General features: G+C 38.4%; 1 protein-coding gene across 1 annotated transcript in view; it reads left to right on the forward strand.

The window, feature by feature from the left end:
- Positions 1–27,873, forward strand: part of SNX2 (sorting nexin 2) — a 56,988-nt gene that overhangs the window by 9,642 nt on the left and 19,473 nt on the right. The window contains exons 2-6 of the mRNA XM_074953030.1: positions 3,588–3,705; positions 11,003–11,166; positions 17,504–17,570; positions 17,757–17,800; positions 17,926–18,067. Of these exons, the coding sequence (XP_074809131.1) occupies positions 3,588–3,705; positions 11,003–11,166; positions 17,504–17,570; positions 17,757–17,800; positions 17,926–18,067 (535 nt within the window). The remainder of the gene's footprint in view (positions 1–3,587; positions 3,706–11,002; positions 11,167–17,503; positions 17,571–17,756; positions 17,801–17,925; positions 18,068–27,873) is intronic.

The following is a 27,873-nucleotide window of genomic DNA, read 5'->3' on the forward strand; positions in this document are numbered from 1 at the left end:
TTTAAATGTCAGTGCTATTCATCCAGAGTGCTTGATTGAGCAATACTGGCTACCTTATGGTTTCTGGGTGGAGTTTTAGGTAGTAGTGGTTTTGACCTATTCTTAAACTGCTTGGGACTTGCCTAAATGGGAGACCATGTCTCCCCTGGCACTGCTGCCACTCTTGTAATCATAAGAGACCCTGAGCTTGATTTCTCCCTCATAAAAAGTAGGGGAGCTGATGGCAGAACTTCCTCTGTAAGGGCCCCTTCCTGTGGAAGTCCTCAGCTTCCCAAGGTTTTAAATAGCTCTGATTTGTAACCCTTCTTGTTTAAGGGGCATTGGTGAACAGGTGAGGCTGTTGAAGGTGGGATTTGTCTCGTAGGAAAGTGTAATGGAGGATTTAAAAGTTGTGATCAAATTATGTTGGGTAGGGTTAAAGTACCAAATGCTGCTGCTTTAGCCAGCTTTTACTTCATTTTTCCATGCTTTTGTTTTTAAATGTATGTCATGGGTGTCCTTTACCAAAATACATGCATAAACCTGGTGACTAAATGGTTACATGCTATATAGTTACTAAACTCCACTGTTTGTATTCAGTCTCTACAGTAATCTTGCTCTGATTTTTACAGATCTGAATTTGCTTTTGAGTCATGGGAGTTCAAACTTTCTCCCCACTTACTTCAGTCTGTCCCTTAAGTTGTCAAATCAATTAACTGTTTCTGGTTCTTTGGCATTTGCCTTCATTTTATACCTGTTTTTAAGTTAATGTTTTTTCCCCTTTGTTACAGTCCTCTGAGTTGCTTACTCTCCAAGAGTAAAAATTCTGTTTTAGTGTCTTTTAAGAAGAGACAACTATTTGCTTCTTCTGTTTCTCTGAATATATCTTGCAGGATCGTAACCAACCTACCTGTCTCTGATTTGGGAGGTTAAAATCGGTTATGCTGTGGGTACTCTGTTTCTTCACTGCTATGAAAGTAGTGCTTCTCTACATCTCTGATTCTCAGCCAGGAATACATGTACCCCTGGGGGTACGCAGAGGTCTTCCAGGGGGCACGTCAAATCATCTATATATTTACCTGGTTTTACAACAGGCTACATAAAAAGCAGTAGCGAAGTCAGTACAAACTAAAATTTCATACAGACACTGACTTGTTTTATACTGCTCTACATACTATACACTGGTTTCAGAGTAGCAGCCGAGTTAGTCTGTATTTGCAAAAAGAAAAGGAGTACTTGTGGCACCTTAGAGACTAACAAATTTATTTGAGCATAAGCTTTCAAGAATGCATCCGATGAAGTGAGCTGTAGCTCACGAAAGCTTATGCTCAAATAAATTTGTTAGTCTCTAAGGTACCACAGGTACTCCTTTTCTTTATACTATACACTGAAATTTAAGCACAGTATTTATATTCCAATCCATTTATTTTATAATTGTATGGTAAAAATGAGAAAGTAAGCAATTTTTCAGTAATAGTGTCCTGTGACACTTTTGTATTTTTATGTCTGATTTTGTAAGCAAGAAGTTTTTAAGTGAGGTGAAACTTGGGAGTACGCAAAACAAATCAGTCTCCTGAAAGGGGTACATTAGTCTGGAGAGGTTGAGAGCCACTGGTCTACATTATTCCAGAGCTTGCCCTGGCCCCTTGAGAAGCCTATAATTGGGAGGATTTCTACTCCCACCCTAAGCTCCATCTTCTGTGCTGTGCTGCGTGGAGACTTGGCACAGAACCCCAACCTATGTGGGTTTTTCCGGTATTCTTGGAGGTTAGGGGAGCTCTTGCTTTATGCTTGTAAGGAACTGGCTAGAATGTTTTTTGGTAGCTGGGGCAGAAGAACTCAAAGTTGAAAAAAGAAAAGGAGTACTTGTGGCACCTTAGAGACTAACCAATTTATTTGAGCATAAGCTTTCGTGAGCTACAGCTCACTTCATCGGATGCTGTAGCTCACGAAAGCTTATGCTCAAATAAATTGGTTAGTCTCTAAGGTGCCACAAGTACTCCTTTTCTTTTTGAGAATACAGACTAACACGGCTGTTATTTCAACTTTGACAGGTTTCAGAGTATACCCAACAAAGCAGTGTTCTTGAACCAGTTTAAGATTTGGCCCTCCAAGCCAAAGATAAGAGGTAGGGAATTTTCTGCATGACTTGTATTGGAGGCATGAGACCCAGCTGAGAATCCTGCAAGATACTATCTCCAGAGAAGGCTGTAATACAAATCAATTAACTTTCTCTTATACCCTATCTGCAGATAGTATCACTTAAAATGGGTAAGACTGTCTACTTTGCTGCAAGGCTTTATTGTTCAAAGTCTTGGCTACTGGCATAAAGTCTTGCTATTTTGCGTCATTCTGTCATCAGATTCTTTTTTCTTTATCAAAGATCTTTGTGCTATAGATTCAGTATATGACTGTTCTTGTTGTAAAGACACTGTATGTTCTATAGGATGCTTGTCTTAACTTCGACTTAAAAAACCCCCTCATAAATACTGTGGGATTCCCTTGCACCAAACTAAAAAATCCAAGGCAGCTTTAGTTTAACTTGAAATGATGGACACATTTTATTGAGTTAAATGAACATGCATATTAGTTTCAAACAAAAAATGCTATATTGATTGTATGTTGTTTTATCTGAAATGTCTAGCAAATCAGAATTGTGATAATTCAGAGTGATGTCAGCTTTGAAGCTAAATGATTGCCTAAACACCTTCTGAGATGAGTGGGGACAATTTGCACCATGCTTACAGTCTGTTACTCAGGCTTTTTAAAATGAAAACTTGGATACTAGAGTGCGGTTCTTCAGCAAAAGGTGAATTTTGTAGCTGTGGAAGAACTGGGGCCTCGTTGCAGCACTGAAGCTGGATTGCTTTCTTGTTTGTCCCAGCTAACATCTGAACACTAATCCTGTGAATTGTTTGATACTTTAGTATATGCCTCAGAATGGAAAATAAGTTAGATAGGTAACAGCAGATTTAAAATGCTGCCTGTCTCTGTGAGGCAGGCTTAACTTCCATGGCAACACGGTTTGACACTTACAGTTTGCAGAATAAAAATCCTAATGGAGTTAACTCGTTCCTTTACTCTTTGTAAAAACTGATTTGGAACCTTAAAAAGCAGACTTTATTTTGTAGACGTTTTTGTACATCTTGGACAACTGTTCAGAAGGTTTAAATTGCAGTTTGTTTTGGACATAAATTTACAAAAAGGAGCTGAGTGCAGCAGTCTGAGGAACTAGACTCAAACATTTCAATGTTGAAGATGGTAGATAAACTTATTCTAGATTAGTCTACAGCAGCTCTTGGCTCTATCCTATTAACTATATAAAACATATTTATTAACCTATGGAAAGGCATATCATGAAGAGGAAAAGGTGAATTTTTTTAAAGTCCATAAAGAATAAGTGAAAAGAATTGGTGACTAATTCATTTCCTTTGATCATTGTTATCCCAGTAGGAGTAGGAAATGGAAATAGCTAACATGGTTTCCTTTCCATGTTGTTGTTGCTGCTTTCTCTGCTTGTGTTGAAAGACTATCGTGGTAATGCATAAAAATGATAACAGATAACTGTACCAGTTCTTTGCCTCCTAACTGTTCGTTCCTTTTAACAGTCAAGCCCATCGTCTCCGGAACCAGCCAGTCTTCCTGCAGAAGACATCAGCACAAACTCAAATGGTCCAAAGCCTGCAGAAATCATACTAGATGATGACAGGGAAGACCTTTTTGCTGGTAATTTTCTCTTCTTTTTTTCTTAAAGTATAGAGTTCACATGGACACTTACACTTTTGCGTTTAGGGTATACTGTAAACTTTATTCCTTTTTCTTTCAAAAGTTTTGTTAGCTGTCTAGTTGTGAGGAAACGTGAAGTAGTTAAACTTGTAATGCTGACCTTGAATTTAAAATGCATATGTCTTAATACGATAAAATAGACTTCTGGCTCTCTAAAACAATGATTCTCTCCCACTCCCCTTCAGCAAATGCTTTTTGAAGAAAAACTTTTAACAATTGGTATATCCTTTTGATATTTGGATTCTCTTCCTTGGCCACTGTTGTCAGTCGTTGTTTTGGTTACTCATCTACATTATCATTGCAATGCTGTGTGAACTTCTGGGAATACTGCTTTTTTAAGATTATTGATAACTGCAGTAAAAATCTCAATTTAGTTAAATTGTTTGGCTTATGTCCTATTTAGTGCATTGTGATTACCTGATGACATTTTAATGTAAAATGTTATGTTGCTAAATATTGTACTCCGGCTCAAACTAAGCCGTCCTAATTAATTGTTTTTAATGATTGAATCATAGATTTAGCTTGGATAGAACACATAATGTTGTCTACACATAAAACTAACAATGGGTTGGAAACACTTTCTTCCCACATTTACCACCTGATTAATCATCTACTGCTAAACGAGTAAAATTGTCTCAAGTAACTATCAAATGGAAATGGCAACTTGATACTGTAGTGAAATTTGTGATAGCTACCATGGATATCTTTCCTTAGTACCTATTCTGAAATGAGAATATTTTCACAAGGTTTATAATATGGAGATATATTTTATATAATAAAGCAGATTTCCCAGTTTCAAGTGAAATAGGAATTGTCACATGGGATCAGAACAAGATATGTCTAGTCTTCCTGCACATTGATGTTCTCCATCCATCGTTCATAATATGTCACATGCTCCACAGCATCATACTATGCACCAGAAGTGCACACCTAACTACGACTGTAACTATAATACATCTACAAACTATGATAAACTTCTTCATTTATCTTGTCAAATATCCATTGTCTATCCTCCAAAAATCAAATAAAATATACATTGTACAGTTTTCAGAGTAGCAGCTGTGTTAGTCTGTATCCGCAAAAAGAAAAAGAGTACTTGTGGCACCTTAGAGACAATTCACCAATCAAGACAATTGCATGTTTGTTTGGCCATCTATACATACAGCAGGCTGTATATTTTCAAATAAATACACTAACCTGCTCCTCCAATTCAGTGCCATTTTCTCATAGTCCTAGCTTAAACTATATGTTTTGGTGTGGAATGTGATGCCCAGGGTGTCATGATGTGTATGCTAGATGGAGTATAGCAGTGTGCAGGAGGTAAATTGGATGTAGATTACATAAAATAATTATTGCCTTATTGCTTGATTCTTTGCCTTTTTGTATTGAGTCTCAGCTTTGCAAAAAGAGCCCTTGTCCCTCCTTGAAACTTTTTTATCGACTGGAAAATTGGCCCATTCAACCCAGTCCAGAGGTCTTTTCATTTTCTAAGGATATGGGCGGGGGGGCAGGCGGGGTGTATAGAAGGTTAGTTTTTTATGCGGGGGGCAGAGTGGGGGATGTGTTTGAATGGATCACATTCCGTCTTCTGAGACTGTTTGCCAAGACCTTTAATATAGAGACTAAACAGGAGTGATCGTGGCTTCAAATCTTATTGCATCCGGAGCCTTTTGAATGACTCTGGTTTTCATGCTTACATGAATATAAGGTAGAACAGAGTGCCATCCGTTAGAACATTGAGCTTTTTCTTTTTTTTAAATCAGGCCACTCTTACTTAGGTGCCTAAACTTGGATTTAGGAGCTAAATCTTAAGTAGCCAGACTCAAAAATGGTGGCCTAAAAGCAAATTTGATTGCATCTCTTACTGTTAGCTGGAGTAGCAAACACATAGCTACTTAACGACAGCTGCAGAAATGTAGTATTGGGCTGCCTGTAATAGATATCACTAGGAGTCCTGTCCTAACCATCCACAGTTGATGCATGATGTGATGAAGCTTCTCACAATGCGCTTTCATCAGCGCTGATAGAGAGTCAATATATATTCAGATCTTTGGCTTATAACCACTGGATTTCTCGCTTTCTGATGCTGAAAGTGGGGTGGTATTCTCTCTTCCCTCTCTTGGATACTGGTTCTGCTTTACTGTATGTCGTTAGGGGGGTTGGTGATTGGATCCTGTTAGCTCCCACATTAGGCCCATTAACTGAGTGCTGACTCACGTCCAAGATCTTGAAGTTCCAAGGTGGATTGATTTAAATCAAAGCAATTTAAATCGCTGACTCTAATCAGTAAGCAGAAAACCTTGATTGAAATCAGCAATTTTAATTATGTTTTGCATTTATACTTTTTAGTTGTTTTCCTAAAAAAATATTCTCAGTGGTTGGTGACCATTTAAACATGCTGATTTACAAATAAATACAACTTCCATACTAAACAGCTACACACACACATGTAGCAGTTAAATAGCTTAATTTACATTTGTTCAGACTCGTACTTTTAAATTTTTGTTGTGGTAGAAAAATGTGAATGATGGAGTTCTTACTTACTAGATAAACTTTTTCCTTGATATTTGTGTCAAGCTCTGTTGGAATGAAAATTCAGTTTAAAATGCACAAAACCAGTATTTACCATTTTTTCATTAAATAAAACTACTTTAAATGTGCCAGAAAAATAAGGAAAAAAGTTAATCAACACATGTTTTGCATATAAAACTTATTTATTAAACAAAGGAAGTATTTGTAGTTAGTGAATTGAATTGTTTCTTGTTATCAGATCTTTCAGGATTTTACAACGATTAAATCTCATCCTCTTACACCAAGTTTTTATTCATTGGGTGGAGGAGGAAAAAAAAAGCTTTCTTGCTTTCTCAACACCCAACTGGTTTCTTAACTTTAAATGAACCACTCATTGAGCTGAACCTTTGAAATTGAAGAAAATGAAATATATTCTCTCTGCACCTGCAGAATAGGCTACTACTGTCAAAAGCTGGCTTAGCGCTTCAGCAAACTGTGGCTCCAGGTGCTTTGCCAGTGACTCACACCACTGAACTGGTGCAACTTGGCAGCAAACACCCACTGCTTAGTATTTAATTATTTTAACAGGTTGCCAATTTCAAAATTAATTTTAAATAGCTTTTTTTTAAAAATACCTATTTTTAATTTACATAAAAATCTGTTTTCTTTATTTAAAAAAAAACATCGATTATTATCCACCTGGTGGAGTTCTGTTATTGGCACTTTGTTGTTTCAGAGATCCAGGCAGAATAAGTGGATTGTCAGTTGTATGTGGACCTCATGAGCCACAGGGGAAGCTCTGATGAGCAGCATATAGCTCAGGTTGATAGTGTCTCATTCTTGCTTTTGTTAACGTAAAGTGCCTGATCACAAGGTGGCATGGCGATTAAATTACATCAGTAGCGTCTCAGTATGATTTTTAGAAGTTGAATAGTCTGTGTTTCTTCTAAAACGAACAAATAGTTATCTGATGAAGCCAGAAGGAAGTCTCATTTATCAGTGGCTTACATAATTCTCATGAAGATATTTGTGTCCCATTTGAAACAAACTTTCTGGGGCTGTTTCTAGGCCATCCTTTTTGTAATAAAGATAATAGTGGTCTTATTTCAGTTTTAACAAGGAATTATAATTGTAAACATTTCTGAATGTTTACCTTTGTGTATTTTTCTGTTCTTGGTCCTGGGGTAGAAGTGGCTATCTCAAAGAATACTAGCAAATCTATGTCATCATCCTACTTAGATTTCAAATACTGTAAGCCCAATAGTATTTTAGATGCAGTCTTTTTGGCAAGTGTAATTTTTTTGACCCTCCTTTAGCAACAGTCTCATGTTGATGCCAATGCTTTATTCAGCTGGTTCCCCTTACTAACACTTGTGTACCTCAGGTAACATTTTTCAAAAGCTACCAAGTCCCATTTTGAAAAGAGACTTATGCACTAGGAGTCCAAGTCTCACTGGCTTTCCATACGCCTAGTGCATAAGTCTTTTCTGATAATGGGACTGGTGACTTGGGTCCTTTTGGCAATGATCCCCTCCTGTTTTAACATTGTTCCCTAACTATGGAGTACAAATCTGTTCATTGTTTGTTAGAAGATCATTTTTGTAGGTCTTGAGTGGCTACTTAAGATGAGTTTCACTGTACTTCAAAAAAACATGTATAGTAGTTTTATTTGGCTCAATACTCTTAACATTAAAATAGAAAATCTTTTTCACAATAAAAATGTATAATGTACTTACTGTAGGCTGAAGCATACATTAGAAAACTTGTGAATAAAGCACCTTAGACTATTAAAGCAAAATTAAAATAATATGCATTTTTCTGCTTATGCTGTTAAGCATTTTTCTTAGCTAGAACAATACCAGTCCATTTTACTTTCACATTCACCAGCATACACAACAGAGGAAAGTTACCTTTGTATAAAAATCATTTCTCTGAGGTTTTAAAAATGTAAATATTTCTAGTGGTCTTAAATTTTTGTAAAATATTTTAAACATTTAAATTTGGATTAAATTGGTAAATTTCCTGCTTGTGTGACTAAAATAACATGGCCCAAAGACTGGCTTAACATATGCTTTATGTTCGAGTCTGAAGTTTGCCAAACTCATTTTCTGGTGAAACAGATCAGTGTAGACGTTTAGACTAGGCTACAACCTGAGCTCTGGGATAGTCCTACCTTACAGATTCCTAGAGCCTGGGTTCCAGCCCGAACCCAGATGTGTACGCCACACAGTTAAACAGCCCCACTGTCTGAGCCTCAGTCAGCTGGCATGGGCCAGCCATGGGTGTCTAATTGCAGCGTAGACATACCCATAAGTATTAGAGGTGAACTGCAAAGCAAAAAGCTGTGCCTTTTACTGCTCCTTTGAGAAATAAAACTGTCTAAATACATAGAATAGTAATGGGTCGCCACTTTCTTTCTGCTGGAAATCCTTAGTAAGCTCTTAGGAGGACTTTAATGGTGGTTCCCCACACTTATCTAAAACCTAAGCTACAGCTCTCCCCAAATTAGGTGGGACAGTGCTTATTCTCAGACTACATTTCTTTAGTTTGTTACTGTGAAAATCAGTATCCTCTGCATATTTGAGGGCATGCAGGGCTGCAGCTTTGACATCACCATTTGGGTACTTCTAAGACAGCTAGCAAAATAGATGAGAATCCTATATTTCTGACTTTTTTTCTAAAAAAAAAGAAGCTTTTTTGAAAACAAATTTCTAGACTGTCACTGTACATTACAAAATAGCAGTAAAGAGCATAAACTTTTACTTTTCAATTCACTTTTTGAAAATCACTGTAGGACTCTAGAGTCTGGAAATGCCCACACTAACAGAGCACTGGCTGATGTTTGGTGCAAACTGTTTGTGTGTCATTGTGCTTATGTGGCTCCCGTAACTTAAGCAGTTCCTCAGATACTGTGGTTCAGTATGTAAGTGATGTTAGCCAGTGAGAATCTTTCCTCCTGTTAGAGGGCGTCCTGACTTGAGTGCTTCTAAGTGTCAAAATGTGCCCAAATATCTTCGTGGTCCATGGAGGTGGAATGGGGATGAGAGAATAGCAAGAAATTGCATATGGAAGAATTGATCATTTTGCTACATGAATCAAGAGTTATGCATTAAGTAACTTGAGCTATAGCAACAGCGAGTATAACGTTCCCATTTTGCTATGGAAAAATTTAAACAGTTGAATCTTGAATAGTACAATGAAGGCATATGAGTTTATATACTAAATATAAATACTAAATATACTTAGAATATGGGTCCTTAATTACATTTTAAAAGTTATACGTGTTGCATACATAACTGCACAACTTTAAAGATGTGTTAACCTCACAAAAGCAAGGCAGTTCAGTTTCCCGCTGAAAATATAAACTGTTGCTGCAGCCTTGAGCTGATGTGCTGTTTGTAAAAATCAATAGACTTAGTGAACTGAATTCTTCTCCATTAGACTGGTATAATTCAGAGTAACTCCAAAGTCAGTGATGTCCAAGTTACATTGGTACAGTAACTCCTCGCTTAACGTTGTAGTTATGTTCCTGAAAAATGTGACTTTAAGCGATACCATGTTAAACGAATCCAATTTCCCTATAAGAGTTAATGTAAATAGTGGGGGGTTAGGTTCCAGGGAAATTTTTTTCACCAGACAAAAGACTATATTGTGTATACAAAAGGCTATAGTGTGTGTGTGTGTGAGTGTGTGTGTGTGTGTACACACAGAGTATAAGTTTTAAACAAACAATTTAATATTGGTACACAGTGATGATAATTGTGAAGCTTGGTTGAGGTGGTGAAGTCAGAGGGTGGGATATTTCCCAGGGGATGCCTTACTGCTAAATGATGAACTAGCAATTGGCTGAGCCCTCAAGGGTTAACTCATTGTTAAGGTAGCCTCAGGCTCTACAAGGCAGCAGGAATGGAGGGAGGAGAGACAGCATGGCAGACAGAGACACACACCCTGTGTGTGAGAGAGAGACGTGCATTGTCCCTTTAAGAAAGCTGACCCCACTATTAAGTACACTGCCTTTTTAAGTTAATCAGCAAGCTGAGACTGCAGCTGTTGACCATACTGAACTTCATGAATTGATATAAATACTGCAGATGTGCAGCAGATCTGTATGCTTAAAAATCACTACCCTGCATGCAGGCTCTCCTACTTAAAGAGAATGACTGTTGTCACTCCCACAATCTTAGAAACACACCCCCTTCTCCCCCCCCCCCAAAAACCCCCCTAAAGACTTCCACTGAAGGCTCATCACCTGCTACAATATCTAAATACTTATTGGCATTTGAGTAGTGAATTCTAAAACTAACCACTTCACGCACTGTTTTTATTCTTGCCAAAGCCAGTTCTTCCTTGCGTCCCCAAATATCTCTTGATTTAATTGCTCTGTTCTGAACAGAGACCTTGCTGACAAAGTTCACTTCAAAGTAAATTTTTACAAGTAAATTTTACAGCTAAAACTCCTGAAATTGGAGGAATGCTGTAATGTAAACTATAACTAACAATACAGTGGAAATCCATATAAGCATGCATCCGTGTTAAACTATTAGTGCAATGTTTGCAATAATTCTCAATTTGAAGAATAAAGAAATATACAATAAGATGTAAAACTAATTTCTATGAATGACAGTAATCTTGTAGGTAGTGTGCCAGTGAAATATTTTATAGTATGCATGTATGTTATGTGCCTCTTGTGTAATATTTTGTACTAATTCATAAAATCTTTACCTAGAAGCCACAGAAGAGGTTTCTCTGGACAGTCCAGAAAGGGAACCAATACTGTCTCCAGATCCTACTCCTGCAGTCACTCCTGTAACGCCCACTACACTAGTAACTGCCAGAATGGAATCAAAAAGTATAACAGCCCCTGTGATTTTTGATAGATCCAGGGAAGAGGTAACTGAATAATTTAATATTTTAACACTTTGTTGCAAATACTATTGCTATGATATGTACAAATTTAAGGTATGGTATTTCATTTTTTAAAACAGCATGAAAATTGCAACTGAAGGTATTAACTATGTAGTCTCTGAATCACAAGAACTTTCATTGCCATGGGGGGGGGGGGGGGGAGATGTGAAATTTACGCAAATAGCTATTGCATGTTTACTTTCTGAAAGATGTCCTTCTTAGAAAAGATCTTATGAATATTTATTTGGGGGATTCTGTTCACAACTCCCTGTATGTTGAGATCAAGACTCAATCTATAGTCCAGGGATTGGCAACCTTTGACACGCGGCCCGCTAGGGTAAGCCCCCTGGCGGGCCGGACTGGTTTGTTTACCTGCCGCGTCCACAGGTTAGGCCAATCGCAGCTCCCACTGACCATGGTTCACCGCTCCAGGCCAATTGGGGCTGTGGGAAGTGGTGCCCAGCACATCCCTCAGCCCGCGCTGCTTCCCACAGCCCCCATTGGCCTGTGGGAGCTACAATCAGCCAAACCTGTGGACACGGCAGGTAAACAAACCAGCCCAGCCCGCCAGGGGGCTTACCCTGGAGGGCCGCGTGCCAAAGGTTGCCGATCCCTGCTATAGTCAATAGCAATTATTTTCCTTACTCCAATATGAACAGCTAATACGCTGATAATATAAAGTGGAAAAATAAAAACATTACTTGAAATAGTCATGGGGAAATACTGAAGAGACACTGAGTACCCGAACTCCCACTGGTATGCTGTAGATCTAACTTTAGTCACTGCTTTAAAAATCTCAAGTGGCATATGTATCAAGAAATGTTGCTACATGGCTAATGATCACCTGGATGTTAAGAACTTTGGTGATGCAATAAGATCACCAGTGAGGGACAAACTGAATAAACTGCTGGACTACCTTAAGGATCTAATCGTAGGAGACCATCAATATCACTTTGTTCAAGAGCAAAAATCTGGTGCTGAGCAATTCAGCTCCCATTCATAGCAATGGGCGCATTTGGCAGATGGAATATCAAATGTGAATGCAACGCATTGGTTTTATAATTGGCTTCATATGTAAATGTCCCAGTACTAAGTGAGCTACTTCATCACCACGCTAACCTTTGCACTTGCAATATAAGTACCAAATTTAATTCTCTGCATTACAGGTTTGTATATGTAGCTTACCTAGCTTTCTCTGACATCTGTTTAACTGCTTGCACATGTGAATAATGAGAAATAATGGACTTCAGTATGTTGCTTGTCCAAATGGAATTGGTAAATATACTTTCTTTTTGTGCTGTATATATGGTTATAAAGAATGCTAGGGAGTTTGTAACTGTGTGATAGAGAAAAATGTATTCTGCTTCTTGTGGTTGTTGACAGTTATGTTTTAAGTTATTAAAGGTTGACTAAAAAGGGAAACACTTTTTATCTTGGAACAGAGATGGTTTACATGATTTTAACTCTACATGTCAGTAATTTCCAGGGTGGATAAAAATCAATGATTTTTTTTAAAAAAAATTGGATTTTTTTATTTAAATCGGATTTTTTGGATAGGTTTTTTTCTCAAAAAGCATTTTTATCTAAAGATAGTTTTAATTAAGATACATTATAGCTCAAAGATATCTCCTCATAAAATAGGGATTATAAATTCTAATTCTATAGTATGAGACAATATATTCATGTAATGTTTAATAAAATTTTGTAAATGCGTTCCAGTAGTTCATGGATTAGGGACCCAATCTTATGGGGTCCAGGGGCTTCTGTGTAGATTATTTAGGTTAATCTTTCTGTCTACCCAAGGGGACTCAGTGCTCAGTCTAGAAGATACCATCAGAGATGCTTAGTTTTGCAGTTCTCAAACTGTGGATTTGTGTCTCCAGAGGTAACGTGCTTGTTCACAGCAAAAATATTTTTAAATAAATAAATATATAGAGGTGAGAAATAACAGACCTCAACCCTACTGTCCCTCTGCAAATTTTGTGTACACAGAGTCAATCCCTTATCTCTCTCTAAAAGTGCAAAGTTTCAATAAGTTCAATGTATGGAAGATTGTTGGGGGCAGAATAGATCTGGACAAGGAGGAGAAGTCTGGAGATAAATGTGAGAAGGGAAGGACAGGCAGTAGAAACAAAAGTGAAACTGTTGGAGCAGCATATTCCAGAAGTCTTGGTCTTTCTGAGTATAGCCTTCATTGATTTGAGATCTACCATGTCGTCCTCTCACTGGAAGGGAAAACCTATAATGGCAGCAGGCCGTAAAAGAGACCCAGTTTGGGAATATTTTAATGAAGTTCCTCTACCTGTGAAGAATATGTATTCTAAATAACAACCAACAAGAACGCACTTTTATGTAGAAATCCATGATTAAATCAAGTCTTCCTGACTAGTGATTTTTAAATCATGATTTAAGTCAAATCCACCCTGGTAATTTCCAGTGTTTGAGTTCTTAAAGCAAAACATTAATTTAAAATTCCTAGACTCAAATATATTTTGGGTTTTCCAAGAAGATTCATATTTCTTGAAGTAATAGATTCTTCCTTCAGGTTAATAGTTCCATCTCCCCAGTGTTTCAAAAATACATTTATCCAAAACCCTATTTTTCAAAACTCTCTGCATTATCTGAATCCTTTCCTTGTCCCCCAGCATGAGATACATGCCCTTTGCAGCATGTATCTCGTGTTGGGGACAAGGAAAGGATTCAGATAATGTGGTGCTTCAGATAACAGAGCAGAGACCCTCCGCCAGGACTGCGAGGAGAATGAGCCCCCAGCTGCAGAGGAGGCTCCTACAAATGACTCCTACAGCAGCGCAGGGAGCCCTGTGCAGCCCCATTGTCATAGGAACAAGTGAGCAGGGCTGTGACAGCAGACCTGCACAGCCCCCTGTGCTGCTGCAGAGCTGGTGACACACAATCCTTGCAGGCGCATGGTACACAGGGGAGACTGTGGTCCTGGTGGGGTAGAGCAGAGACTCCTGGCCAGCACTGCAGGAAGGAGACAGCCAAGCTCATGGCTGCATGGGGAGCCACCCCACCCCACTTCTGAATGACTCCTGTCTTCTGTTATCTGAACTTCTGATTTTCTAGCTAAAATCCATGTCCCCTATACTGTTCTGTTTGTTTCAGAAGGTGGAGACAGCTACCAGGGGAGAGGCTGTTCTAGATTTGATTTTGGCAAATAGCGAGGAACTGGTTGAGAATTTGAAAGTGGAAGGCAGCTTGAGTGAAAGTGGTCATGAAATGATAGAGTTCATTATTCTAAGGAATGGTAGGAGGGAGAACAGCAAAATAAAGACAATGGATTTCAAGAAGGCAGACTTCAGCAAACTCAGGGAGTTGGTAGGTAAGATCCCATAGGAAGCAAGCATAAGGGGAAAAATTATAGAAGATAGTTGGCAGTTTTTCAAAGAGACATTATTAAGGCACAAGAGGAAACTATCCCACCGTGTAGGAAAGATAGGAAGTATGGGAAGAGACTATGCTGACTTAACCAGGAGATCTTCAATAATCTAAAAATCAAAAAAGAGTCCTAGAAAAAGTGGAAACTAGGTCAAATTACAAAGGATGAATAGAAACAAATAACACAAGTATATAGGGACAAAACTAGAAAGGCCAAGGCACAAAATGAGATCAAACTAGCTAGAGACAAAAAGGGTAACAAGAAAACATTCTACAAATACATTAGAAACAAGAGGAAGACAAAGGACAGGGTAGGCCCCGTTACTCAATTGGGGTGAGGGCGGAATAATAACAGAAAATGTGGAAATGGCAGAGATGCTTAATGACTTCTTTGTTTCGGTTTTCACCAAGAGGTTGGTGGTGATTGGACATCTAACATAGTGAATGCCAGTGAAAATGAGGTAGGATCAGAAGAGGCTAAAATAGGGAAAGAACAAGTTAAAAATTACTTGTACAAATTAAATGTCTTCAAGTCACCAGGACCCGATGAAATGCATCCTAGAATACTCAAGGAGCTGACTGTGGAGATATCTGAGCCATTGATGATTATCTTTGAGAAGTCATGGAAGATGGGAGAGTTTCCAGAAGACTGGAAAAGGGCAAATATAGGGCCCATTTATAAAAAGGGAAATAAGGACAACCCAGGGAATTACAGACCAGTCAGCTTAACTTCTGTACCCGGAAAGATAGTGGAGCAAATAAGTAATCAATTTACAAACATCTAGAAGATAGTAAGGTGATACGTAACAGTCAGCATGGATTTTTCAAAACTAATAGCGTCAAACCAAGCTGATACAGTAACAACCAACTGACAGGGTAACAAGCCTTGTGGATAGGGGGGAAGTGGTAGACATGGTATATCTTGATTTTAGTAAAGCTTTTGATACTGTTCCGCATGACCGTCTCATAAACTAGGGAAATGCAACCTAGATGGAGCTACTGTAAGGTGGGTGCAAAACTGATTGGAAAACCATTCCCAGAGAGTAGTTATCAGTGGTTCAGAGTCATGCTGGAAGGGCATAACAAGTGAGGTCCCGCAGGGATCAGTTCTGGGTCTGGTTCTGTTCAATATCTTCTTCAGTGATTTAGATAATGGCATATAGAGTATACTTATAAAGTTTGGGGACCATACCAAGCTGGGGGGGGGGGGTTTAGGATTAATATTCAAAATGATCTGGAGAAATGGTCTGAAGTAAATAGGATGAAATTCAATAAGGACAAATGCAAAGTACTCCACTTAGGAAGGAAAAATCAGTTGCACACATACAAAATGGGAAATGACTGCCTAGGAAGGAGTACTGCGGAAAGGGATCTGGGGGTCATAGTGGACCACAAGCTAAATATGAGTCAACAGGTAATGCTGTTGCAAAAAAAGCAAACATCATTCTGGGATGTATTATCAGGAGTGTTGTAAACAAGACATGAAAAGTAATTCTTTCACTCTACTCCGCTCTGATTAGGCCTCAACTGGAGTATTGTGTCCACTTCTGGGTGCCACATTTCCTGGGTGCCACAGGAAGGATGCGGACAAATTTGAGAGCATCCAGAGAAGAGCAACAAAAAATGATTAAAGGTCTAGAAAACATGACCTCTGAGGGAAGACTGAAAATATTGGGTTTGTTTAGTCTAGAAAAGAGAAGGCTGAGAGGGGACATAACTGTTTTCAAGTACGTAAAAGGTTGTTACAAGGAGGAGGAAGAAAAATTGTTTTTCTTAAACTCTGAGGATTAGACAAGAAGCAATGGGCTAAAATTGAAGCAAGGGAGGTTTAAGTTGAACATTAGGGAAAACTTCCTAACTGTCAGGGTGGGTAAGCACTGGAATAAATTGGCTAGGGAGGTTGTGGAATCTCCGTCATTGGAGATTTTTAAGAGCAGGTTAGACATACACATGTCAGGAGTGGCTTAGATAATTAGTCCTGCCATGAGTGCAGGGGACTGGACTAGATGACCTCTTGAGGTCCCTTCCAGTTCTATGATTCTATAATTGGGAGTATACTGTGTTCATTTGTCAAGCATCTCCACAAAATTCGTTTGTGAGCTGCACAGCATTAATCTCTTCCTTCCTAGACGGTTTCCTTGTCTCCTTTGAACTGCTTCTTGCCAGACAGATCTCTCTGCTTTGATGTGATTCTTGTTCCTCCACTCCAAACAGGCTTCCCTCTTGTTGCCCCTTCTGTTATGACAATGTGTGGATTTCATAAAGGCTTTAATGGAAGGCCTGACAAAGTCTGCATCATGCCACATGGAGTTTAGGAAGTGCACATGAGTGGTCAGGACTTGAGCAGTATCTTAAAATATTTCAGTTCCCCTTATGTACAATAAAATGGAATTTAATTCTCCTCCCGATTCAGTCTCCCCCCTTGCTCAATTAAAGGGTCCATAATAGCTAGAAAAAACTAATTTGATATTTCTAGACTAATTCTCGTCTCTTTTCTCTTTATGATCCAGAAATTTAGGAAAATGTTTTAAAGGAAAACATCTGAGTTTTGTTTTTAACCCCATTTCTTCTAAGCATATGTCCAATCTGCTTCAAACTTCCTCTAGAAAAAAGTCTCCTTTGGAATAAAAAGAGACCTGTAACATTTCAGGTGGATAAGGTTTCCCGACTTAAAGCCATTGTGGCAGGGCTCAAAATGAAACTTATGGGGAAAGCATTTTTCAACCTTTATTATGGTAAATACTAGTGTCTTCACATTTTTCACTAAAATGGGATTGAAGGGGTCTCAGTTATGCTTTTTTAGGTCCCACACAGATTTACTGTTTTTCTTGTATCCACAGATGTAGTTGGGGGAGCTACCTTAATTATCCTTTGAAAGTTAACTCACTAGTATACTGTTAATGCTATACATTCTTCTCTCTAGATTGAAGAGGAAGCAAATGGAGATGTATTTGATATAGAAATCAATGTTTCAGACCCAGAGAAAGTTGGTGAGTTGGTATCTCAGACCCAGAGAAAGATTGCATTCTTTCAGCATTAACTTATCTGCTTGCTATTTGAAAAAAACTTTGGTTTTAGCATAATTTTGCATTTATTTATAATTCCAGCATATACGTGATTCAGAAGACTTGCCCTTGGATTAAGTACCTTTCTTTTAACTGTGTATCTTCTTACAGGGGATGGCATGAATGCTTACATGGCATACAGAGTAACAACAAAGGTAAATATTGTTTGCAACTACTTTTCATCTTGAATTTAAATATACAGAATATAAACTACAGTACACCTGAGTAGATGAAAAAATAACTGAAAATTAAAATATAACTTTTCTATGGATTTTTTTAGACATCCCTTTCTGTGTTTCACAAAAATGAATTCTCTGTTAAAAGAAGATTCAGTGACTTTCTTGGTTTGCACAGCAAATTGGCAACAAAATACCTGCACGTTGGTTACATTGTGCCTCCAGCTCCAGAAAAAAGTATTGTAGGTAAGCACAGTTTCTATAAGGATGAACATATACATCCAATCTTTGACTCGGCTTTGTTTGTCTTACATTGGCCCTTAAATATTATTTAAATGTAAATATTGAAATTGTAACACATGGTGTCTGAAAATTAAAATGTACAGTTCATGTCAAAATATCATTTGAACAAAATATCTTGCACAGAATACTGCCAACTGCTTGGATCTTGAAAATTAAAATGCTTGTAAAAGAAGACTGTTTTTAGTGCAAGTAGAGATTAGGGGAGAGAAGAGAACAGGAACAGTAACAAAAGCTAATATTCAATAGTAAACTTCAGTCGAGAGAATATAGGTAGCTAACCCCCTCCTGGAGCATATAAGAAGTGAGGTAGTATGAAAAGGAGATCTGACCTAATGCCTGGCCTCCTGTTTCTTGTCCATTTTCCTAGATTTTCAGCCTAGTCCCTTTGCTTTGAGACTTTTTCATTTAACTTACTTTGTGTTCATTACCAATTGTTTGAAGTAGTATCCCCTGCGTTCCCTATTTAGTCCATGTCCTAACTTGCCTGTTCAGCTTTGAACGCCTTGCTAGTATTTGTCAATAGATTTTTCAGTCCTTTTTGTAATTTTTGAAAATACCTGTTGTTGTCCCCTTATTTGTCCTAATTTCTAATGAGAATAAGGCGCTCTCCCTTAAAGTGCGGTTCTGCTTTGAATAGTGACCCTGAATGACATCGGTGTCTCCATGAATGCTGTTTAGGATCAGATCCTAAGCTGGTATAAATCAGCATGGTCTGTTGAGCACATAGATGCAGGAACTAGTGGTGCTGGGGATGCTGCCACACCTCCCCAGCTTGAAGTGGTTTCTGTCATATACAGGGTTTACAGTTTGGTTCAATGGCTCTCAGCACTCCCCATTATACAAATTGTCCCAGCACCCCTGGTTTACCAAGGATCTACCTCCAGTGTGCTCTCTTAATAAAGATGATTTCTGGTTGCCAGTCCAGTTAGTGTGGGCATTAGGAGTAGCAGAGTTTCTCTTTCTGCATCACACATATTTAAGGCTCTCAAGGCCAAATTAAACCTTCAGTTACACCCATGCAAAGCCATTACATTCAATGGCTTTAGATGGGTTTAACTGATTGGAGTTTAATAAGCAATCTTGTTTGATAGACAAGGAGAAATAGAATCTGTCTTCCTCTCCTGTAACTGTAGTTGGCATCTTAAGGTAACAGAAGTAAAAAGTAGTATAACTTATTTTTGTCACTGAAATAAGTAAATATTGCTGAGTATGCACAGGAAGCAAGTCTTTATGTAAAAATGGTACCTTCTTATGCAAGTCACTCTACAGTGTAGGACTGCATTTTAACTTGTCCTCATAACTTAAATATCTGGTCTCAATAATCTTCACTGACCTCCTCTAAGGCAATGGTATAATGATCAGTACTTTATACCAGATGGGTGTCTGAAGTGTGCTGCACTAACAGTATGTAATCTCTTGTGATTCTGTTCCTCTACTGATATAATCTAGCTTCTTATTTGTCTTTTCTAACTGCAACTGTGAACTGGGCTGACTTTTAATTACTCTTCCACAGTTACCACTAAATCATTTCTGTAGTGTGCTATATGATTGTTCCGTTTTAGTATGTACACTACAGAAGAATCGTTTAATCTGCATTGGGATGATAGCCAGAGAATAGATTCAGTGCCGTATATTTCAATAATTAAACAATGGGTAACTGATGCATCTAGTAATTTTGTTCTAAATATTGACATGGCTGGAGGTGTTTAAATCTGTTTATTGCTCAGAGGTGTGAATTGGTGTTCATTTGTAAAGTTTTCACCAAAGGTGTTTATTCACTTCAGGTTGTATGAGTGTTCTACTGAAATTAAATTAATGGATCTAACTTTTATATGTAGTTTAAACTGTTAACAGAACAGGGAGGTAGTGATTTATTCAGTGTAAAAGTCAGCCAATTCTGATTTCCCCCCCCCATCTTGCTGTATGTGATGCAATAGTCTTGTTAGATGCTCAAAACATGAAGCCCTCATTACTTTTTGTCCTTCTCTCTTTTTTACTGATCTGATGGATAAGAAGAGAGATCCTGGCAGCTCTGGCCCATTTGTACATTATGGGGAACACTTGTGGAATTAGCTGTTTTCTCTCCTTGCTCTGTCTACAGTGAACAGTTCCCATCAAACCCCCAGACTTGAAAAATATATGGTGCCTGAAAGTGTCATGAAATTCTAGAGCCACAGGGTATCATTGCTCTAAAGTATCTCCCATAAACAGCGTGAGAGCAGGTACTGGACTAGACTAGATGTACCTTTGATCTGGTACTGTATGGCAGTTCTCACATCTCTGGAAAACCAATTTTGATTGTATGAATGAGTCCAGCTGAACTAGACTGGGTTAGTGTGTGTGTGTGTGTGTGTCATTCACAATGAATGCTGATAAAACCTTTACCCCACAGAGTTCCTATAATCTACAGAAACTGTGGTGTAAAAATTTTGTTTGTTGGGATCACTTTTATATTTTTATTCTTACTTATCACGAGTCCACTTATACAGGGTTTAGAGGGAGCTATAAAAGCTCTTAGAAAAAGCTTGGAAAAAATTAAACCCCAAAGTTGTGACTTCAAGGTCCCATATTTTGGGACCTTGTAGGGCTAAAATTGAGTTGGGGCCAACCAAGCCTGAGAATCTTCCCTTTGCAATGAATGGGATAAGATTCCTATTTCTAGCCCTGGGCAGTTATGAGATGCCTTTTAAAAAGGGAAGAAGGAGAATCTAGGAAACTACAGATGGGTCAGCCTCACCTCAGTCCCTGTAAAAATCATGGAGCAGGTCCTCAAGGAATCCATTTTGAAGCACTTGGAGGAGAGGAAGGTGATCAGGAACAGTCAACATGGATTCATCAAGGGCAAGTCATGCCTGACCAACCTGATTGCCTTCTATGATGAGATAACTGGCTCTGTGGATATGAGGAAAGTGGTGGATGTAATATACCTTGACTTTAGCAAAGCTTTTGAAATGGTTTCCCACAGTATTCTTGCCAGCAACTTAAAAAAGCTGGCTAGATCATCGTGCTCAACAGCTCGATTTCTAGTTGGCATCCAGTATCAAGCAGAGTGCCCTACAGGTTTTTTTGTTCAAAATCTTCATTAATGATCTGGATGATGGGATGGATTGTATCCTCAGCAAGTTTGTGTATGACACTAAGCTGGGGAGAAAGGTAGATATGCTAGAGGGTAGGGTTAGTATCCAGAGTGACCTAGACAAATTGGAGGATTGGGCCAAAAGAAATCTGATAAGTTTCAACAAGGGCAAGTGCAGAGTCCTGCACTTAGGACAGAAGAATCCCATGCACTGCTACAGGCTGGGGACCGACTGGCTAAGCGGCAGTTCTACAGAAAATGAGCTGGGGATTACCGTGTACGAGAAGCTGGATATGAGTCAACAGTGCACCCTTGTTAAGAAGGCTAATGGCATATTGGGCTGCATTAGTAGGAGCGTAGACAGCAAATTGAGGGAAGTGATTATTCCCCTCTGTTCGGCCCTGGTGAGGCTACATCTGGAGCATTGCGTCCAGTTTTGGTCCCCCCACTACAGAAAGGATGTGAACAAATTGGAGATGGTCTAGCGGAGGGCAACAAAAATGACTAGGCAGCTGGGGCACATGACTTATGAGAAGAGGCTGAGGGAACTGGGCTTATTTAGTCTGCAGAAGAGAAGAGTCAGGGAGGATTTGATCAGGTAGCTGAAGACTGCTAAAGGAAGGTTTCAGAGACGGTGAGCTAGGCTGTTTTCAGTGGTGGCAGATGACAGAACAAAGAGCAATGGTCTCAAGTTGCAGTGGGGGAGGTCTAGGTTGGATATTAGGAAAAAGTATTTCATTAGGAGGGTGGTGAAGCCCTGGAATGGGTTACCTAGGGAGGTGGTGGAATCTCCTTCCTTAGAGGTTTTTAAGGCCTGGCTTAACAAAGCCCTGGCTGGGATGATTTAATTGGGGTTGGTCCTGCTTTGAGCAGGGGGTTGAATTAGATGACCACCTGAGGTCTCTTCCAACCCTGATCTTCTATGATTCTGTGATACCTGATCTCAAATTTGTCATTGTTGCAGGACTAAACATTGCCCAGCTTCGCCTTGTGCAGGTATAACTTGGAGGAAAGAAACTTTTCTAGGCAGTTGCTTAAAACAAAGGCCTTGTTCTAAGCTTGTTCAGAGGTTTGGAATGTTTGAGGCGATAAAGTAGTGAGCAGAGAGCAACCAGAGTAGTTAAAGGTGCATGATAAAATCACCACATGGTTCCAGAATTTATCACATGGCTCTACAGTTTATCACATAGACATTGCCAGTACGTCTGCATATTATATGTACGCTGCAGAGGTAGAAAACTGTAGGGACTTTTTCCAGGGCTAATGGATGTTTTATGCAGTGCAGAATTTCTTAAATAAAATAAGAAGCTATTTAAAAATACTTTTTTCCCCCCCAAAATCTAAATGTAACCATTACCCAGGGAATGGACAGCTTGACAAACTGAAGAGTATGATGCACGCAATAACAGTTCATTATTTGAATGTACAATAAAGATAAGTCTCAAAAGTTGCAAAGTCTTTTAAATTAGTGGCTTAAAATCTGTTTCTATCAACCAGTAAAATGGAACTTTTATCTACACATTTATCATGCACTCAGATGGTGAGTTCTTATTTCCTTCATTGTAATTTACATCATTGCAAGAGGACTAGATTCACCATGTAACAAAATAGAGGCCAGCAACATTCAGCTGTTGAATATTTACCAAAACTACTGAAGTAGAGATTGCTGTTTCTGAAACTGTTCTGGAAACTCATTTTCTTGCTATTATTGCTGCAAAAACAAATACTCACTTCAGTTTTTCTTTAACTCCTGGACCTTTTTCCTGTAATAATAGGAAAGGGCTTCTGTACCATGGAACTTGCTTTTTTTCCACTTGTTCATAGATTGCCAGAGGGAAGAAACTTGACATCATGATCTGTAGAATCTGCTGTTAGGGGAAAAAAGAAAAAAAAAAACCAAAAAAACCACCCCGTGAACTTTCAATTTATATCCGGTTATGGAGCACTCTTGGCTGCCTAATATTCCTATTTCCCTATAGACTTATTGCAGTATTGGTTCTTAAAGTCAGATGTTTCAAGGTTGAAGAATTTACTTGCTTAGGAGTATCAGGATAGACATGGAAATTAAACACGTATTGTGTTATGTTTATTGTGCTAATAAAGGAGATGAGAGATGAGTTAGCTAGAATAATTAATGAGGAGCCTCTGGAGCAGTGTCTTAAATTTATTAAATAAAAAGCTGAAGTTTAGTCAATTTAAACTTTCCTTAAACTGGTGGGTTCTCAACTTTTTAAAGTATACACTATATCAAAATAATTTCTTATTGACCTCCTCCCTTCTCATTCATCACCACATAGACTACCTCCCTGTGTGATGGTATAACATCCCTATAGCAAGTGAAGGATTTCCTTATGTTGAAAAGGAATAGGAAATTATTTAAAGTATTTTTGGCTGTCTTTTTAATGCAATTGAGCAGCTTTAAACAAAGATGAGATCCTGCACCATGTTTCTGGCAATCAGTGGACAATCAGCAAATGCTTTATGGATTACAATTTGAGAACTAGTGGCTTATAGGAATTTACCAAAAAAAACCACAAAAACCATTTGACATTGTCCATAACTTTGAATTTCCTGGTTCTTGTTGCATCAAGTTTAACCCTTAGGTATAACCCTTCTCTTAAATTTTGTTGAACATTAAGGTCACATAATTAAAAACACACAAGTTAGGAAACACCACAATTAAAGTTACATATGCAACTCCTAACTCCTCTACCTTGTGTATTGAGTCTTTTATTACAATACTGTTTGTCAAGTAAATTTTTTCTATAATTTTAATGTATATGTATACTTTATTTTTTACATTTGTTTATGTCTATGCTAATTTCAGTATTCTAAAAGTTTAGTATATCTGACTTTTTTTTTAAACATTTCATATTTTGTTTAAGGCTTGTTTAATTTATTACCACCAATGTATTACATACCATTTTGTTAAATTTTAAGTGTTTTCCAAGGGATAAGGCCATTAATTTACACCTAATTCAGTTTTTTAAATCGATGTGGGCATATGTTCAGAATTAATCTGTATGTTTAATATGCAGTGTGTTGTATTGGTATAGTTTTATGTATTCTTTTAATATAATGTATATCCTTAATATAAACTATTTTCATGGACTCTTGTGTATAGATTACACATTGCATTTTGTAGTTTTGTGTCTTTGAGAAATGTGCTTACGGAATTGAACTTGTATCATGCATATAGAGAGAAGGGGATACAATTAAAGTTTTAAGTGTGGCATTTCCTGGCTTGGATTGCTTACTTGGGAAACTTCTTTGTTCTCCTTATGGTAACGTATGAAATTTCCTAAGTTTTTAAAAGGAAAACATGATGAACCTCATTGTCCAGGGTTTCAAAGCTCTGTCTTTCAACAAGTTGGCAATAGTTTGTGTAAAACCTATAATCTCTAACTTTTTGGTTAGACACCACCAGAACATACTGTCCTCTAACCTTAGGAAAGCTGCAGGAGGGAATCCCTCTTGCAAACTTTAAAAGCTCATGAGCTCTATCAGAAGGGTTTCCTTCTCTGTTTTAAGTATTACAAATCATGTAGTAATCACTGCTGCCCCTTCACCACTTCAGTAAATGTGTAAGTATGTGGCTAGTTAGCCATGCATACACAGCGCAACTTTCCCTTGTTGCTTCCTGAAGAAGCTTCGTGCAAATACTATCAAGCATAATGCTTGCTTATGTAAGAAGTCCCCTTGATATCAAGTGGACTGCTCAAGGCAGTAAGCACTATGCTTGGTAGTGGTTGCAGGATTAAATAAGTAGGAAAAGTACTGCATATGAGCAGTGCACAACTTTCAAATTTGATCCAGTCAAAACCAGAGTTCATGGGGGAACATTAAATTGTACTAAATAGGGGCTATTTCCTTGAATTTTGAACCTAAATTTCATCTGTCATCCCACTTTTTGCTGTCATTGTCTTCATAAATTACAAAAGGATGTGGTCTCCTGAGCACCACCTGGCCCAGTGTCTGGCTAGATCCTTAAGGTGGTCCAGCAGCATATTCAGTTTGTCTGTCACTGGCGATCTTATCACACCACCAAAGTTCTTGACATTCAGGTGATTATCAGTCATGTAGCAACATTCAGATGTTGGCCCTGTTTTGAGCAAGGGGTTGGACTAGATGACCTCCTGAGGTCTCTTCCAACCCTAATCTTCTATGATTCCGTGCTACACATGCCACTATTGATTGCCACTTGATATGAAGCAGTTGACAAAGACAACAAGAATCAAAATCATCCATTTGGTGTTCTTCACCCTTTTTCTACACCTATGTATCATTTCTATACAGTAGAGTTGATAGAACCATGCAGCTATGCAGTAAACTTGATGTCACAAAATCCATACAGAGGCCACTGAAGGGCCCAAAATTTGTTGGCAGCTGGTGCTATATGAGTGTCCACATCTTTCAAGGGTCTTCCAGCATCATCTGATGTTGCTTGGATATTTGACAGTTTCCAGCTGCTCGATGTCCCATCTGGACAGCTTAATACTGAGCAGGTTGTAATTTGGAGCTGGAGGCTGCTTACTGGTAATGACCAGGGACTTTCGTTTTATAATGATTAATAACCAGACCAATGAACACTGCTTCTTGCCCGACTATATCCACCATCCACTGCTTTGATTCACCAAACGTAGCCAAAAAAGCAATGTCTTTGGCATATTCAGAATCTCAGTGCAGAATGTTGTTCATCTCAACACCACCAACAGCTGCCTCCTCAAGCTTATCCATCAACCAATCAATGACAATACTGAACAATAATGATGACAGAACATAGCCTTGCCAAACTCCTGTGGAGGTAGGAAACCATACTGTGTACCTGCCATTGACGACTACCACCAATGACACTGTCTTCCCAAGGATGCTGAGTCATATCTTCAGATCCCACTAACTTGCTCGATGCACTGAATCAAAGGCCTGATGGAAGTCGTCTATAAAAAGTACTGCAAATGGCTTATTAATTGAGATGTCTTCTGAAAAAAGCTGTCTGGAGGTAAAGATCTGTTCGACAGTGGAATGAAAGCCACAGTGGGTATTCTGATCTTTGCCATGAAGTGCATTGAGACATTAACATATAAGCAAAGACTTCCCTGGCACTGACAACAGTGTAATACCTCTATAGTTGCTACATCTGGCTGTGTTGCCCTTTTTTGAATATCAGAATAACACCTCTTCCAATCATCAGGGATATTTGTGTGCCAGATGTTATGACCGAGCCTGTGCTGCCATGATAAAACGGTCTTCAGCAACTCAGGGGTGATGGCACAAACCCCTGGTGTTTTCCCAGACTTTATCTTATGGATTGCGATCCAGATCTCCTCTTTGTTGAAGAAAAATGGCTCTTTGAAATTCCTGCCTTTCTTCAAATAAAAGAGGGGCTTCAGGTGAAGGACAATAGAGGAGCATATTGTCGTCTGTCGACACAACTCTCTTGCAAACTCTTGCTGATGCTGCCATCCCAATTCTTTACTAGGTAGTCTGGTGCCACCTTCCCCAACAATCACTGGAAAGTTGGATATAGGTTAGAGAGATTGTCCCAAGTGGCAGTCTGTTCAAAACTGGCTAAGTTGAGTGCAAGGATTCCTTATCTTCTTTACATAATGACTTGAAGATGCCTCTGGGATCAGTACGCTCGAGTTGTGAGGGTGTGTATACTGAACCACCTGTGACATTCTGGTCAGTTGTCCTTGTAGCTGAAACAGACGAGTTCTGGGCTACTGAGGTGAAAATGACCAGTGAAACCTTGTGAAAGGGCCATTGCACCACACCTATAGAACTTGTCACCTAAACAAGCAAAAAGCCACGAGAATTGTTTTTATAATAGGGAAAAGCATGTTGATTCTCTGTTCTTGAAGTAGAAAGAACCATTTTTGTTCACACATTCAAAAAAGTCACTTTTGGGCAGAGACCTAGCTGAGAAAATTTCAGCTTGAAAGGTGAAGTCCTAGAAAACTGAACAACTGAAAAGTGGGGGAATGAGCAGAAATGTATGGTTTTAACTAGTTATCGCGGTGATTCCGGCTGCAGTAAATAAGGCTTCTGGTATTTGTTTGACCTACAGTCTACTTTTATAGGTAACTTATTAAATTAAAAGTAATAGAATGAAAATGTTGGGTGTTTGACTATCATTATTATTAAAAATGCACTATAATATAAAGAGGTCTTCCTTAAGAGGCAGGTTAAGCATATTTAGGAGCCAGTTGATAAGCAAAACATTTCAATTGAAAAAGAGCTCAAGAAAAAATAAGAGTAGGTGGTGATAAAATACTTTCATAAATACACAGGTTCAAAGAGTGTATCAACAATTAACTGAAGGCCCACTGAAAAAGGCCTTGTACACAAAGCAGATTTTGTTATGAGAAAGGAAATAAGTGATAAGCTATTGGCTCAAATGCTTAAAGGGATTCAAGAGCAATGTATTATTCCACCAATTAAAAACAATCTTCAGAAGACAGTTACAACACTCTGATATATGGGCTACTTTGGTTGTTTATTATGAAAACCTTTATGCCTCAGATACTCCAAGCTCCTGAAGTTATTCAAAAATATCTGGAAGTAACAGAGTTGCCAAACACAATTGATAAAGAAATTTTAGACAAAGAAATAACAGAAGAAGACATCTTAGAGGTTAGCAAGTAGGAAAAGTGGTAAAAATTCAAGGACCTGA

Source organism: Natator depressus, chromosome 5 (assembly GCF_965152275.1).
Source record: "Natator depressus isolate rNatDep1 chromosome 5, rNatDep2.hap1, whole genome shotgun sequence".
In the NCBI taxonomy this organism is placed as follows: Eukaryota; Metazoa; Chordata; order Testudines; family Cheloniidae; genus Natator; species Natator depressus.